We start from the raw sequence: 15,459 nt of genomic DNA on the forward strand, positions 1-15,459 counted from the left end.
AGTGGCGCTGTAGCTCAAGTGGTAGAGCGCTCGCCTTGAGCTGAAGAGCTGAGGGACAGCGCCCAGGCCCAGAGTTCAAGCCCCATGACCGACCAAAAAAAAAAAAAAAAAAAGATTTATCACCAATTAACCACCAGAAAACCGGAAGTGGCCCTATGGCTCAAGTGGTAGAGTGCTCACCTTGAGCTGAAGAGCTCAGGAACAGCTCCCAGCCCAGAGCTGTAGCCCCACAACCGACCCCCCCCCCAACACACACACACATAATTGTTTAGGTTGCTATCAGTGTGTGTTTTGGCAAATGGAACGGCTGGCATTTATCAGTTTCTATCCAAGTGTTAGTATAGTTGTGACTTCTAATATGCCTCCCCCAGCCAAATGTCACCTCACTGAACAGTACTATAGGACACTGGATGACATTCATGTTTGTTATGAACAGGTACAGTTTTGTAAACATGGAATCATCTCACCACCTGCATCACACTCTGAAAAGCCTTCCCTCCCTGCCATGTGCAGGATGTGCCCTGAGCATGCGTGGCCTCTGTGGTTGAGGCAAGGTGGCAATGTCACTTCTACAGCAGTGACAGCTGCTCCTCCTCCTTCAGGAGGACCTGGACCTTCCAGACCAGGTCCCCTCCTGTCAAGGCCTCCTCCGGGGCTGAGCAGCCCAGCTTGACACCAGGTGTCCTGTGCTGGGGCTCCCAGTACCCAACTCCAGGGCATCAAATTAGGGACACACTTCCCTCTCCACACCAAACCTATGGCACCACAAGCTTGTGCCTCGCCCCTGCCCCAGCCCCCTCCAGGGCTGCCCATCCCTAAGAACAAGCAAGCACCACTGACCACCCTTGCATGTCACAGGCCCACCAGAGACCTGCCTCCTAGAAGTGCCCCGGTGGAAGCTTGCATTGTGCCTAAACTCCCTGTCAAACTCCAGTTACCCATGGTGGCCCCCCAGATAGCAGCACCTTTGAGATGTCCCGCGTGCCCTGGGTACCTAGGCCAGCTGCCCCTCCATCACCCTGGCTGCCGGTGAAGGGGCGGGTGCCCTTCCCTGCCCCCTCTGACCCTGCCTCATGTTGCAGTTCGTGACCAGCTGCTCCAGGCCCCCGCTCCTGGGATTCGCCTACCTCAAGCCTCCGTTCTCCATTCGCTGTGTGGAAGTGTCGGACGATCAGGTACCAAACTGGGGCAGGGTTCCTTGACTTGGGCGTGGCTGGCTCCTGCGCCTACCACGTGGGGCCTTCCCTGGGTCTGCCTCAGCGAGCTGGGCGCCCGGCCCCTCGGGGCCTGGAGAGGAGGGTCTGCAGTTCTCCTGGCAAAAGAATCGGCCATGCACAGCACCCATGGAAGGCCTTCCTCTTCCTCACTTGGGGAGGGGAATCAGGATGAAGGTAGGGGTGCCGTGAGCGATGGTCTGGCCCTAAAACACGTGTGCTTCAAGGCACCATGCGGCTGGTGCTGTGGCAGTGCACGGGGCAGGCGTGGGCAGCACCTTCCTGCCAGTCCTGTGCATGGGACACTGGTGGTCTGCTAGATGCGAGCGGCCTGGGGTGAGTGATCTCTGGGTGTGCGCAGCTGCATGGCTTTGAGGTGCTGCTGCCTTTCATGGCGGTGTGGTGTGAGTGCCCGTTGGCTCTCTGCGTGGGACAGCCGGCCTCTCATCTTAAGGGAATGTTGGCCTAGGTGATTGCCTGCCGTGATCCACAGCACTGGTGAGGCAGGGATGAATGCTTTCCAACCTAAAGTAGCCTTACAATGCGATGCTCTTTGAAAATCCCTCAGCTGCCAATTGGCTATTAACCATAAGGTCTGTTGTGAGCCTTGCCCAGTGCCAGATTCCTTGTGGGAGAATCAGTCCCTCAGGCCATTGCCCTGAGGTTCGACCTCAAGCCATGGGCCTGCACCCACCACGCATGCTCCAGTTGGTGCCCAGAGACTGGCCAGATCCCTAAACCAGGTGTCCCCTAACCCAAAGTGGTGGTATGCACTTACAGGACACTGGAGACACCCTAGGCAGTGTCCTCCGGGGCTTCTTCACCATCCGAAAGCGAGAGCCAGGCGGCCGGCTGCCCACCTCTTCCACTTGCTTCAACCTGCTCAAACTGCCCAACTACAGCAAGAAGAGCGCCCTCCGCGACAAGCTGCGCTACGCCATCAGCATGAACACGGGCTTCGAGCTGTCCTAGCCCCGCCCACCCAGCACCGTCCTCTCCAGGGAATGTGACCGGCGCACCGGGCGGCACTGGTCCCCACGTCCTCTCCCCAGCCGTGAGTCTCCCGTGGCCGAGATCCTCAGGCACGAGGCCTCCAGGAAACAGGACTGGGAAGGGACTGCTGAAAATAAACTTCCCATTCCACCCCGTTGGTCCTCTCCATACTTTCAGGGGCCCACGGCTCTCGGGCCGGCGATGGCAGAGGGCTCCCCTGGTTCGGGCTTCCAGTGGGTCTTCCTTATTCCTCCATGGGCCATATCCGACAAGCCCGCGCAACTGGCAGTCTACAGTGCTTTCCGTGGTGTGGCCTGCCACACGTGAGGTCCTCTCCTTCCGTTCTGAAAACTCTACTCAGGTAAGGCCTCGTCCAGCCGCTATGCACCCGACAAAAGTCCCCACCCGCGCCCTGTCCACGCGGCCGCTGCCCCGGCCGCAGAGGCCACCGAGCGCAGGAAGTTCAAGACACCGTCCCCGCTGCAAAGCCACGTGGTCTGCCCCACCGCCCTCCTCTCTAAGCTTCCAGGGGGTCCGCACCAGCCCACCCCACCCCGAACTCACACGGCTGGCTCCTTCAGGGCACAGCCACGCTGGCTGCGCCCCTGTGCCGGTGGTCTGTCTAATGAGGAAGCAAACACAGGCATCTGTCCACCTGGGCAGTGCCTTCGCTCCACAGACTAATATCCTGAGAATCGTGGGTCCTGCCACCCATCCAGCCTCAGCACGGGGAGCCTGGGCCCCGCCCCCCAGTTCCTGTCTTTTCTTTCCATTTTGTTGGATCCTTTTAACTTGATTTCTTTTAAAACCCATCATGCCCCTCTGCCCTGCTTTTCTCCTTTCCCATGGGAACTGTCTCCAAGCCAGGCCACCCTCCCCCACCCCCCCATGCTTCCAGCACCCCCACCACCAGACCCAAGCCAGGGTAGACACCCCGAGTGCCTGGCCTCCCCTCCATGGTCGCTGTCTTCAAAGCTGGGACTACCTTCCAGCACGAGGCCCCGAGTCAGGAAAGCAGGCAGGCTCGTCTCCATGGCCTTCATTGGGTGTAGCTGGCCCGCTGTTGGCTGGGGTGCCCTGGGCCATCCCTGGGCTTGGTGGCCTCCTGGGCCAGGCTGCCGGGGAATTTGAAGACATGAAGTTAGGGCTGTCACCTCGGCTCCTGCACACTCTGAACACTGCTTCTTTGAAGCTGTGCTGGCTGCACGCAGATGATCTGTCCACAGATGCCGGCCAGTTAACTGTCCACCTGCCCGGACAAAATGGAGCCCTCATGAGCCAGGGCAGGGCGATGCGAGGAGCTGGTGGCTCACAGCTCCGACACCCCAGACCTGTCTGTCCTCTTGGCCAGTGGAGGGGAGCTTGGAGCTGCACCCCAGTCTCCTCCAGCAGGTGTGGCATTGCACTGAGATGCTGAGTCTGCTTTCCTAGCTGGTGTCCATTGACACGCTGATGGCTCTTGAAATGTCGTGGGTTTTGTTTTTGTAGATAACTTATGGATGAAGATGTATGGAAGGCTTTATTAAATTTGTACTGGAGCACATGGTGTCAGTGTTTTCTACTCTATCCAGCCGTGTGCCTGGATGGCTTGGGATTGGGTGTCTGGGTTCAGCTCACACAGAGCTGACCCAAGGGGGCCAGAGGACTCGGTGCTGACCTGCAGCCCCCTTGAGGGTGTCAGCTGCTCGTCTGTCATGCTGGCCCCAGGCTTTGGCACATTTCCAAGCAGCACCCCTGGGGCCCACCCCTGGGTCACCAGCACCTCGGGCTGTGTGGCTGCGGCGAGAGTCCGTGTTCCACCGGCACAGTAGCTTACAACAGCATGTGTGATGTAGGTTGGGGAACATTGAGGTAATGGACGGGTACCGAGTCCAGGAATTAACAGCCACTGGACAAGCCAGCTCATTTCACACCTGCCTCACTGATGGCTTTGTGTGGCTGGGGGCACTGAGGATAACCCAAGGGGGACCAGGCGAGCTGTGGGAAAGGAAGGGCCCTTCGGAGGCCTGCCATCCAGAGGACTTGAGGCACTCAGAAGACTCAGTGCACCCAGCTTTCCCACACCCAGCATTTCATCCTGCTTTCACAGAGCACTGTAGAGCCCCTGGAATGCACTGGTGGTGTGCACTCTGACAACCAACGATTTGCTTGCGGTGTTTCTAAATCATTTCAGCAAGAGGAGGTGTGTTTATAACTGGGAAGAATGGGGCTTTGTGCTGACAGGACTCATACCTGCCTAGGAGCATCTCAGCCTGGAAAACACTGGTCTGGGCAGCTGCAGACAGCAGCGAAGCTGTAGCTTGTCTCCTCCATATCCAGCAGGTATCACCCTGGTGAGAGCGGCAGGTCAGGCAGGCATGACCCCCTCACATGAATGTGGCTTCCTCCAGTCTCAGGCTGATTTCTAACACTGGTGAAACCTAAACTGACCAGATGAGCGAAAGAACTGGGGGAAGAGATTCATTTCATGAACTTCTCAAAAATAACACAGGCCAGCTGTGGTTGTATATGCCTGAAATCCCAGCGCTGGGGAAAATGAGGCAGGAGGATGATGCACTGAAAGCTAACCTATCTCAGAAGAAGAGATGCAAATGGCAAATAAACACATGAGGAAATGTTCACCATCCCTGGTTATGAAGGAAATGCAAATAAAGACAACCCTGAGATACCACCTTACCCCAGTCAGAATGGCCCACATCCTAAAGTCAGCCAACGACAAATGCTGGAGGGGATGTGGAGAAAGAGGAACCCTATTACACTGCTGGTGGGAATGTACACTTATACAACCACTTTGGAAAGCAGTCTGGAGGGTCCTCAGAAAGCTAAATATTGGCCTCCCTTATGACCCAGCCATACCACTTCTAGGCATCTATCCTGAACAACAGGAACCAGTATACAAGGACACGTGCACCTCCATGTTTATTGCAACACAGTTCACAATAGCTAGGATATGGAAACAACCCAGATGCCCCACCACAGATGAATGGATCCAAAAGTTGTGGTATCTATACACAATGGAATATTATGCAGCCATTAGAAAGGACAAAATAATGGCATTTGCAGGGAAATGGATGGAGCTAGAAGAAATCATGGTGAGCGAGGTAAGCCAAGAGCACAGAGACAAATGGCACATGGTCTTCCTGATAAGTGGATGTTAAATCCAAAATGTAAGGTGAAACAACAAAATTAACAAGACTTAAGAAACAAAGGACTTCCACTCATCTGGTCGAATCACTATAAATAACCCTGTGCTGCTGATCACATATATGGTATATATGTGCACATTGGAGGGAAACCAGGAGGACAACACAGAACTAGAGGGAATCAGGGAAAAACATACCACAGCGGGACCCATCAGCTGCACTGGACATTGACCAAAACGAACTAAGCAACTCAATGGCAGTGATGGGAGGGAGGGAATGAGTGGGAAAGAGGGAACAGCTGACGCTATGCAAAACAAAAGAAATGTACATATCCCAATGTGGAAGAAATAACTATTGCAAAGCTCATAGAACTCATAAATGTTATAGACCACAATCAACTATTTGCCCCATGAAAGTTAGAATGTGTTTGTGACTTTAAGCATTACTATCCCACAATACTGTGAAATTTGGGAAATTATGTAATCAATCACAATAAAGAATTAAAAAATAAATAAATCTAACCTAGGCTACATCGTGAGATGGCTGCAGATGCTATCTGCAGTTTCTGGCCTTGAGTCACTGAGTCCAACTCTGCCTTCATTTCCTGAGGAAAGCAAATAGTGATAAAAATCCACTCCAGTAGCTCATAAGATGCATGGGGCTCCGGTCCTGACAGATCCTCTCTCCCCTGTGCCAGTGGTCAGAGTGAACAGTACATAAGCAAGAATCCAGACGGAGGGGTTTCCAGACACCTTGCTGTGCCCCTGCAGCCTTTAATCCCCTCCCCCCGCCCCCACCTCAGCAGGGTCAGCTCTGATCCAGGCTCTGCACTCAGGCCTCTGCACAAATGGTTGTGTCTCATCCACCCAGGGATTGTGGGAACTGAATGCAGTTGACACATTCGGCTGGATGCAGAGGTGAATTCGCCTGCGGGAGTTCGCACCACTAGAGGGCGCCACCTCTGGATCTGGTCCGGAGCCCAGGCGAAGGGCTTGAATAGCAGGGACAGCTGGGCTCCGAAGTGGTCCCTACAGGGGACGTGGCATCTGAAGCCGGAGACCAAGGTGGAGACACACGGCGACCCTTAGCAACACTGCCAGGCCTCGGGCGCGAGCTCCTCTCCCCACAGCGGGCCAGCCTGACTATCTGACTGGCAAGGGCGAGGTGTGCAGTTGGCTGGATGGATTTGTCACCAGCACAGATGGTGCCAGATGGGCTGGGCAGCTGGCAGGTGTTCCAAGCAAGAGCCAGCTCAGGAAGCCAGACTACCCAGGAGCCCAGGCTTGCTTTCCATCATCCAAACAGACATGGAGGAGCCCTTGAGCTTTAGGCTGGGTGGGATGTCATGTAGGACCAGCAGACGCTGGCAGTGTGGTCCTCATGCCCACCCCCATGGAGCTGGCTCACTAGGAAGGAACCCTAACCGGTCCCAGGGGAAGACAAGTGATCATATTCCTCCAGGAATCTGTGTGTGTGTGTGTGTGTGTGTGTGTGTGTGTGTGTGTGTGTGATACTGGAGTTTGAACTCAGTGCCTCACACTTGCTAAGCAGATCCTCTACCACTGAGCCATGCCCCCTGCCCTTTTATCTTTTTGCTCTGGTTATTGTCCAGATTGGAGCTTCACTTCCTTCCCTGGGCATACGCCTGAGCTGCTGTCTCCCTATTTCAGGCTTCCTGTCCATAGCTAGGATGACGAGCACACATCGCTGTGCTCACCTATCCATTGAGAAGGGAGTCTTGATCATTCTTCTGCCTAGGCTGGCCTCCAACTGTGAGCCTCCAAAACTCAGCCTCCCACGTACCTAAGATTACAGGCCTGAGCCATCCATGCCCTGCTTAATACCACCCTAAAGTGAAGCCCACTTGGCAGCTTGGAAAATTCCAAGGTCAGAGATGCTCAGCTCATAGTTTAGGACTATTGGGTTGCAGAGCTGGGACCCCGCGTGAGCCTTTCCCTGAGGTGTACGAAGGTAGGAGAGAGCCTTCTGTGTGAAGGGGCAGGCTGGTGCAAAACCCCAGGGGCTGCTGCCCATTCTTATCTGCAGCCCACCCCTGATTTATTTGTGTTAGAAATGGTCAGGTGTTGCTAATGATTTTGAAGGCGCCCTCAGGTGTACCCCCAGCTCCCCTTTAGAGGCTCACCAGTAGAGGAAGGTAAGAGGCATGGTAAGGCCCCACCAGCTCAGGCAAAAACCTAGGTAGGATGAAGGCCAATGTCTACTGTGCTCTCCCTCCCTCCCACCCCACCCCCTCCTATCTGGGGCCACCGTGGCTCTGGTGAACATGTTGGGCAGCCTGTCCTCCGTCCTGAGCACCTGCTCCCCTGCCCATCCCCAAATCACAGGGCTTGAGCAGCAAGTGGCCGAAGCCAGCTTACCTCCCTTGGAAAAGAATCATGCTGGCAGTGATTGAGGAAGGCCTGGGCCGCCAGCAGGTGGGAGCCAGGGCAGTTCAGGGCCTGGGAAATAGAGATAGAAGCTGGGTCTCTCCAGCATGCCATGGGCATGAAGGAGCTGGTCCTAAACAGTCACCTGTCCTTGCTCAGCATGTACAACGATCATCACAGCTGGAATACCAGGACATAGGTCCCAAGACTTGCAATACTCGGATTTTAAGCAATTCTTCCAAATTATAGAGACACATTAGAAATGTGCACTTAGGTGGTTTTGTGCTACATAAATACAATAGTGAAGCCAGGTGCCAGTAGCTCATACCTATGATTTGAGCTTCTCAGGAGGCTGAGATCTGTGACTTTGATCTCCAGTTAACCTCCAAAAACCTACACGTGGAGCTGTGGCTCATATAGCGGAGTAAAAAATCTAGGGGTCTGCACAGGCCCTGAGCCTCCTTCATCCCACTCGCGTTCTAGAAAAAATGTATTAAAATATCTGGTAATCAGAGAATTAACTTTGCTTTCGGGCACTATCCAACCCAGCTTTATTTATTTTTGGTCAGTTGTGGGGCTTGAACTCAGGGCCTGGGTGCTTCCCCTGAGCTCTTTTGCTCAAGGCTAACACTCTACCACTTTTAGCCATAGTGACACTTTCAGTTTTCTGGTGTGTGTGGGGGGGAGGTGTTATTGGAGATAAGAGTCTCATGGGCTTTCCTGCCCAGGCTGGCTTTGAACCACAATTCTCAGATCTCAGCCTCCTGAGTAGCTAGGATTATAGGCGTGAGCCACCAGTGCCTGGCAAGACCCAGCTTTTTCGAACCCTCCCCAGAGTCACCTAATACATGCTGATACCCTCCTCCCCACCAAGTCCTTCTTTACAGCTTCTTTCTTACATCCTAATCTTTACCCTACCGAAGGGCAGCTCCTCTTCCTGGATAAAGGCACTGGATCTACATACAGCTGGGAAACAGCACCCTGGGGAATGGAGAGACCAGGCAGCCCAAAACCTCTTTGGTTTTGCCACCTCGGCATCTGGAACGGCAGCCGGAAGAGATTGGGATGGCAGAGGCTGCAGATGGGGGAGGGGACGTCACACTATTTCTCACTGTCTTTAATCTTTAAATTTGCATGCTTTAATGTGAAATGTAATTTCAGATACTGAATTATGGTGGTTGAGCGCGTCAGGGCTGACTAATTAATTAGTCAGATCTGTAAGTATTTGGCTTTGGGAGATCTATGGCCCTGATGCGTCATTGGCTTAAATCTCTGAGAAATATCTCTTGAAGAGCCTTGGGGCTGGGAGATCTATTTTAGGGGCTGGTTTGAAAAGTCGGCTGACTCTCCTCCCCTCTCCCCAAAGCAGTTCTGAGACCACATCTCCCTCTGAAGTATTCACTTCTTTAAGATCAGTGAGATGCTCTCCTAGGAATCTATAACCATCAAACACACACCACTTGTTCCATACCTCCCTCTGAGGCCATGGCAGACATTACTAATGGATTACCAAATTTCTTCCCATTGAATCTGGACAGGGCCTTAGGTTCCTTCTCCAGTTGGAACTGGCATCTTTTTTCTTCCCTGGCATAAGCCCTCTCTTGCTTCCAGCCGAACAGAGAGAGAAGGAAGGGAGCCAGATTTTGATCCAGAAGTTAGGTCCTTGCTGCTTGCTCGCTGACAGCAACCCATCACTCTGCCTGCCTGTGTGTTCCTTTGTCCATTCGGTTGGTATTCCAGGATGAAAACTCATGAGAGACAATCAGAGGAAAAGCTCTCTGTGTATCCTAGAGCTAGAGTCAGTCACCCACAGATCGAGGTCTGCCAATGGGATGGGATTTCCCGGCAGGAGTACCCCAGTGAGCCTGGGATCTTCTCCCTTCCTTCCCCTGTGGCTCTACTGCATAAGCCAAGTGTGTGCATTCAGGCTAGGCACCAGCCAGCTGTCACCCACACTTCCAGGCTTCAAGGGGCCAATGGGTCTGGTGGGGGGGGCGGGAGTGTGAGAGAGAGAAGACCCGAGGGAGGGGGCGTCATTCCCCATGAATGATCCTTCGTGTGTCTGTCTCCAGCCACCTCAAGGGTGGAGGGCGGGTCAGTGCAGGCAGGGGATTGGCTTTTCATCTCTTCCCTCCCTTTTCCTTCATGTCTGTTGCCAGCAAGCCCTGCTCAAATCCACGCCAAATTCATTACAGAAAACTTAAAAAACTGCACATAGTGGAAGCAAACGCTAAGGCCACCCACAATCGCCTCACATATAGGTGAACTCTGTGGTGTGCAAATACAGGTATACGTTTTTTTACAAAGTTCAGCTGATCCCTCACATAGCTTTTTTTTTTTCTTCCCTGACTAGCTGATGAGCGCTATTCTGTAGAAGAAACTATTTGATACTCCTTCCAGACTTTTTTGTTTGCCAGCCAAGGGGCTTGAACTCAGGACGTGAGCGCTGTCCCTTAGCTCTTTTGCACAAGGTTAAGGCCCTGCCACTTTGAGCCAGCCACTTCTGGTTTTCTGGTGATTAATTGGAGATAAAAGTCTTATGGGCGGGGCGCTGGTGGCTCACGCATGTAATCCTAGCTACTCAGGAGGCTGAGATCTGAGGATCGAGGTTCAAAGCCAGCCCAGGAAGGAGAGACCGTGAGACTCCTATCTCCAATAAACCACCAGAAAACTGGAAGTGGCGCTGTAGCTCAAGTGGTAGAGCGATCGCCTTGAGCTGAAGAGCTGAGGGACAGTGCCCAGGCCCAGAGTTCAAGCCCCACGGCTGACCAAAAAAAAAAAAAGTCTTATGGACTTTGCTACCTGGGCTACGTTTGGACAGTGATCCTCAGCTCTCAGCCTCCTGAGTGGCTGGGATTACAGGTGTGAGCCATTGGCACCCAGTTCCTTCCACATTCTTACGGGAAAAGATTTTAGTTATTAAGCTGGATGCCAGTGTCTCACGCCTGAAATCCTAGCCACTCAGGAGGCTGAGATCTGAGGATCATGGTTCAAAGCTAGCCCAGGCAGGTAAGTCTGAGAGACTCTTATCTCCAATTAACCATCAGAAAACCAGAAGTGGCGCTGTAACTCAAGCGGTAGGATGCTAGCCTTGAGCTGAAGAGCTGAGGGACAGCGCCTAGACCCAGAGTTAAAGTCCCACAACCAAAAACAACAACAACAAAAAACTAAATTAAAAATTTTAATTATTTAATTACACATTACTCCCTAGCCTGGAGACTTTGGGTAGCAACACTGTATTGAACAAAGTCTTCGTGAAGCTAACTACTATCTTACCCTGAGAGAGGCTCAGACTTAGAGGCCCATAAGGCTTCATCCCAGTTGCTGATTGTCCTCTCCAAGTTCATTTCTATCTCTTCTTCCCCCCATAGAGCAGTCAGCATTTCTCAGCCCACCACCGCACCCCTTCAAGTGGCCAGCTGGAGAGCCCCAGGCATGGCTCTCTCTCCAGCTGCTGGCATTCTGCAGCTGGACCTCCAGATAAAAGTTCCATCTCTCCCTCCCACACTTAGAACACCTTGAGAGTCTGTGGTCTGGCTAGGTCAGGGTTCCTGGGGTCCCTAGCACCCCGCCATCCACGAGCACCACCCACTTCCCTTCCCCCACGCATGGCTCTTCCCAAAGCCTGCCGCTCACACCTCGTGGCGAGGCAGTGAGTTTCTGAGTTATAGCAAAGCTTATTTCCCTGTACAGCTCCCACGGAGTTAACAGATGTACGCACGTCTGAGGCATTCAGGCGGCAAGAGGCATTGGGGCCCGATCTTTCCCGTTTTGACAGTGTGTAATCGAGGTGAAGCCATAAATTTTATAAACAAGAAGAAACGATCCTTAGCAACATATGTCTGCTCGACCCTTCCAAGGTGATCGTAAATAAAGGCACCTGCTAGCCGGGGAAGGGCTGTGGCACTGCAGATGGCCACCAGGGCCTGAGGACCTGAGCTTTGGGAGCAGACGCTGGGCGTTGTTACCAGGGCCTCCGGTGTGGGGAGAGGTCACCTTGCACCCTCTCTCTCCTGGATCCTGAGACAGTGGGATGCCTGGGCGCCATTCATTCAGTCCGTTCCCAGAAGCTCCTTTGTCCTGAACTGGAACCTGATTGGTGCCTCCTGAGTTTGTAGTATACTCTTTTCCTCTCTGAGGGAACACGGCCTCCCCTCTTAGTTGTCCATGACACTCGAACCCCTTGTCTAGCCCAGGTGTTCACCCCAAGGGAATTTGAGGGTCAAGGGTCTTGTCTAAGCTCTGCTGTTGCCTACAGAAAGACCAGGACTCTGTCAGTCTCTATAAAGACATGTGACATCACCAGGTATCTGTAGCTCACATCTGTAATCCCAGCTATTCAGGAGGCTGAGATCTGAGGAGTACGGGTTCAAGCCGGACTGGGCAGGAAAGTCTATGAGACTCTTCTCTCCAATTAAATCACAGAAAAACAACCACCTGGAAGCGGCGCTGTGGCTCAAGCGGTAGAGTGCTAGCCTTGAGAGAAAGGACCCTAGGAGTGTGCCCAGGCCCAGAGCTCAAAAAGTTTAAAGGAAAAAAAAAGAGAGAGAGAAAGAGCCAGGCACCGGTGGTTCACGCCTGTCATCCTAGCTACTCAGGAGGCTGAGATCTGAGGATCACAGTTCAAAGTCAGCCTGGGCAGGAAAGTCTGTGAGACTCTTATCTCCAATAAACCACTTGAAAACGAAAACCAGAAGTGGTGCTGCGGCTCAAGCGGTAGAACGCTTGCCTTGAGCTGAAGAGCTCAGAGACAGCACCCAAGCGCAGAGTTCAAGCCCCAAGTCCGACCAAAAAAAAAAAAAGTAGAAAGAGATGTAATTTCCTTGAACAGTTAAAATACTGTTTATGGGAACAAATTCCAGGAAAGAGAATCGTGGGTTTTGTTGGTGGTGATAGTGGTGTTTGTTTTTGCTTTGGGTGTGTCTTATTTCTTTTAGGGAGTGTAAAATGAGGGGGGGGTACAGAAAGGGAGGGACAAAGGGTGAGCAAATGCATTTTTTTTATTTTTTTGTCAGTCGTGGGTCTTGAACTCAGGGACTGAGAGCTGTCCCTGAGCTCATTTTGCTTAAGGCTGGTGCTCTACCACTTGAGCCACAGCCCTATTTCCAGCTTTTAGGTAATTAATTGCAGGTAAGCATCTCACAGACTTTCCTGCCCAGGGTGGCTTCCTCAGATCTCAGCCTCCTGAGTAGCTAGGATTATAGGCGTGAGCACAGGCACCCAGCTTTCTGCTTAGACTTTTCAGTCCTGTCTTCTCTCAAAACAGAGAAGCCATGGGCCAAGGCAAATGAAAACTGCACCTTAGCTGGACTGCAAAGGTGAATTTATTTCTCTATACAATCAAGACAGGACCAGCTTGGGCCTAGCACTGCCAGCAAAATGCTCAAGTCCTGTCACAGGGGAAAGATGAGCCACAAATCCTTCCAGGCACTGATTTATGTAGCATTCAGGTGGAATTTATTATACAAAGAATTTTATTCAATTAAACTTGAAATGCGTGTAGGTTCTTAAAGGTTCAGTGGCCATCTCTGGGACAGGGAGATCATAAAACTGGAAGGTGTCGGGGACGAGATGAGGGTGACATTGTCACTGACAGGAGATGCAGAACTGGGGCGTTTGTCATTGGGGGATGTTGTTACAAGTTCGGGCTGTGGAAATTACTCAGTGAAAAATGCACATTAACAATAGCCATGAAGTATCAGTTAAGGGAAACTGGGCTGAGAAATGAGACAGCAGGATCTATTAGTGTCTGGTATTGTTTACCACAGCCTAGGTGGTGATTAAAATGCTGTCAAGGGCTGGGGATGTGGCTTAGTGGTAGAGTGCTTGCCTAGCATGCATAAAGCCCTGGGTCCGATTCCTTCATACCACATAAACAGGGAGAAAGCCGGAAGTGGCACCATGGCTCAAGTGGTAGAGTGCTAGCCTTGTGGTTCAAAGTCAGCCCTGGCAGGAGAGTCCATGAGACTCTTATCTCCAATGAACCACCAAAAAGCTGTATGTGCAGCTGTAACTCAAGTGATAGAGCTCTAGCCTTGAGCAAAAGAAGCTCAGAGAGTGGCCAGGCCCTGAGTTCAAGCCCCAGAACTAGCAAAAAAAAAATGTTATTAAGAGATTGGGGGGCGGGGGAGGAGGCCAGGAATCATGAGATCAAATCTCAGGCCAGCCCTTTCTGCCTCAGTTTCCCTACCTGCAGAATAGAGTCCCCTCCCCCTCCACAGCTGCTGTGGGGTTCTGATAAAATCGGGGCACACTTGGCACTGGGCTCTTCTGAAATGCCGGCTGGCATCCCTGCTGGGGGCACACTCTTCCTGTCTGGGAGCTGACCTGGGCCAGGGCAGAGCAAAGGGCACTCATTTTGGGCGGGGGGGGGGTGCAAAATGTATGAGGAATGTGAGACACTCAGTACTCAAGTTGTAAAGCAGTATCTTCTACTTTTTCATGCCAATTTTCACGTCATTTTCAAGTTGAATTACACACACACACACACACACACACACATAAAGATCTATGTTTGCTGCACCCTGCGCCACCATTTACATAAACAACAGCTTGCTCTTGGTTTTGCAACCCTGTGTCCGCGTACAATGAATGATGGGTCCTGAGACTTCCTAGAGCTCGTACGTACGTTGACTGCAGGATTTTATTCTATATTCCCACTTGGCTCAAGATACAGGCAGATGTGTTGGTCAGTGTATTTTGGGGAATACTTTTCCTTTTGCCTGGGGCTCTGCTCTGGCAGGGCAGAAGAGCAGCCCATCCTCTGTGCTGCCCATGCCAGCGCCGTTCTAACCAGGCCAGTGGCAAGAAACACCTGCCCTGCACCCGGAACCTGAATGCTGAGGTCCAGCCTGCCACAGCTCTGCAGGAAGGACTAGAAGGGTGTTGCACACAATCAGAGCCCATCTCTGATCTTTCCCATGGCGCTGTTGTTTACTGTGTCTAGCTTGACCATCCCAGGGAGCCTTTGGGGGCTTCTGTGGCCACAACTGAGCAATGGCACTGGGCTATCCGCCTTCCTAGCTGGCCTGGAGAAACTACATAGCATTTAGGTGCCTTGGGTTGCTCTTCCAGTTTCCGGTCCTGCTGAGCGTCTGCCTAACACACCTCTTCCTTCTCACTACGGTGGTGGCGGACAAGGCCTCTTCCCAGGGCTTTTCCTCCCTGCTGGGCACCTGCGTCTCACTCTCTGTGCCCCAGAGCTGCAGACTTCCTAATAGACATGCTCTGCAGGGGAGATGGCGAGGACTGTGCCTGGGGCTTACACCTAACATTTGCTCATTTGCCAGCCGGGAAGATGGCAGCAGTGACGGGCATGATGGGCAGGGAGCCTGCTGCTCCGCCGGAGCTTGATACATAAATGATTGCTGAACAGGGATTGCCAGGTAGCTCAGCCCTGATGGCAGTGTGAGCCTGTCCTTCCCAAAGGTAGACTCCTTTGGTTCTTGGGGCAGCCTCTCTGCCCTTCGTAAATGTGTGTATTTCCAAGGACACAGCTGGCACTGGTAGTGGTGCTGGACTGCAGGATGGGGTGGTGGTGACAGTGGCAGATTGTCTGAGATCCTGGCTGCACCTGTGACCTCACTTCTGCTATAAACTGGCCTCCCTCTCCCCACAGCCTCCCTCCTGCCCCCGCCCCCACCCCCACCCGTGAAAGGGGATTCTCCAAGCGGCACCCCCGCCTTGCAATCCCAGGCCAAGGCTGCTGAGGCCTATGGCTCT

At 52.7% G+C, this 15,459-nt stretch overlaps 1 protein-coding gene across 1 annotated transcript in view; it reads left to right on the forward strand.

Moving 5' to 3' along the window:
• Ube3b (ubiquitin protein ligase E3B) overlaps window positions 1–2,357 on the forward strand; it is a 41,207-nt gene extending 38,850 nt beyond the window's left edge. The window contains exons 25-26 of the mRNA XM_013014287.1: window positions 1,083–1,175; window positions 1,995–2,357. Of these exons, the coding sequence (XP_012869741.1) occupies window positions 1,083–1,175; window positions 1,995–2,186 (285 nt within the window). The 3' untranslated portion in view covers window positions 2,187–2,357. The remainder of the gene's footprint in view (window positions 1–1,082; window positions 1,176–1,994) is intronic.
• Window positions 2,358–15,459: the final 13,102 nt, after the last annotated feature.

The sequence above is a fragment of the Dipodomys ordii genome, unplaced genomic scaffold (assembly GCF_000151885.1).
Source record: "Dipodomys ordii isolate 6190 unplaced genomic scaffold, Dord_2.0 Scaffold23, whole genome shotgun sequence".
NCBI lineage: Eukaryota > Metazoa > Chordata > Mammalia > Rodentia > Heteromyidae > Dipodomys > Dipodomys ordii.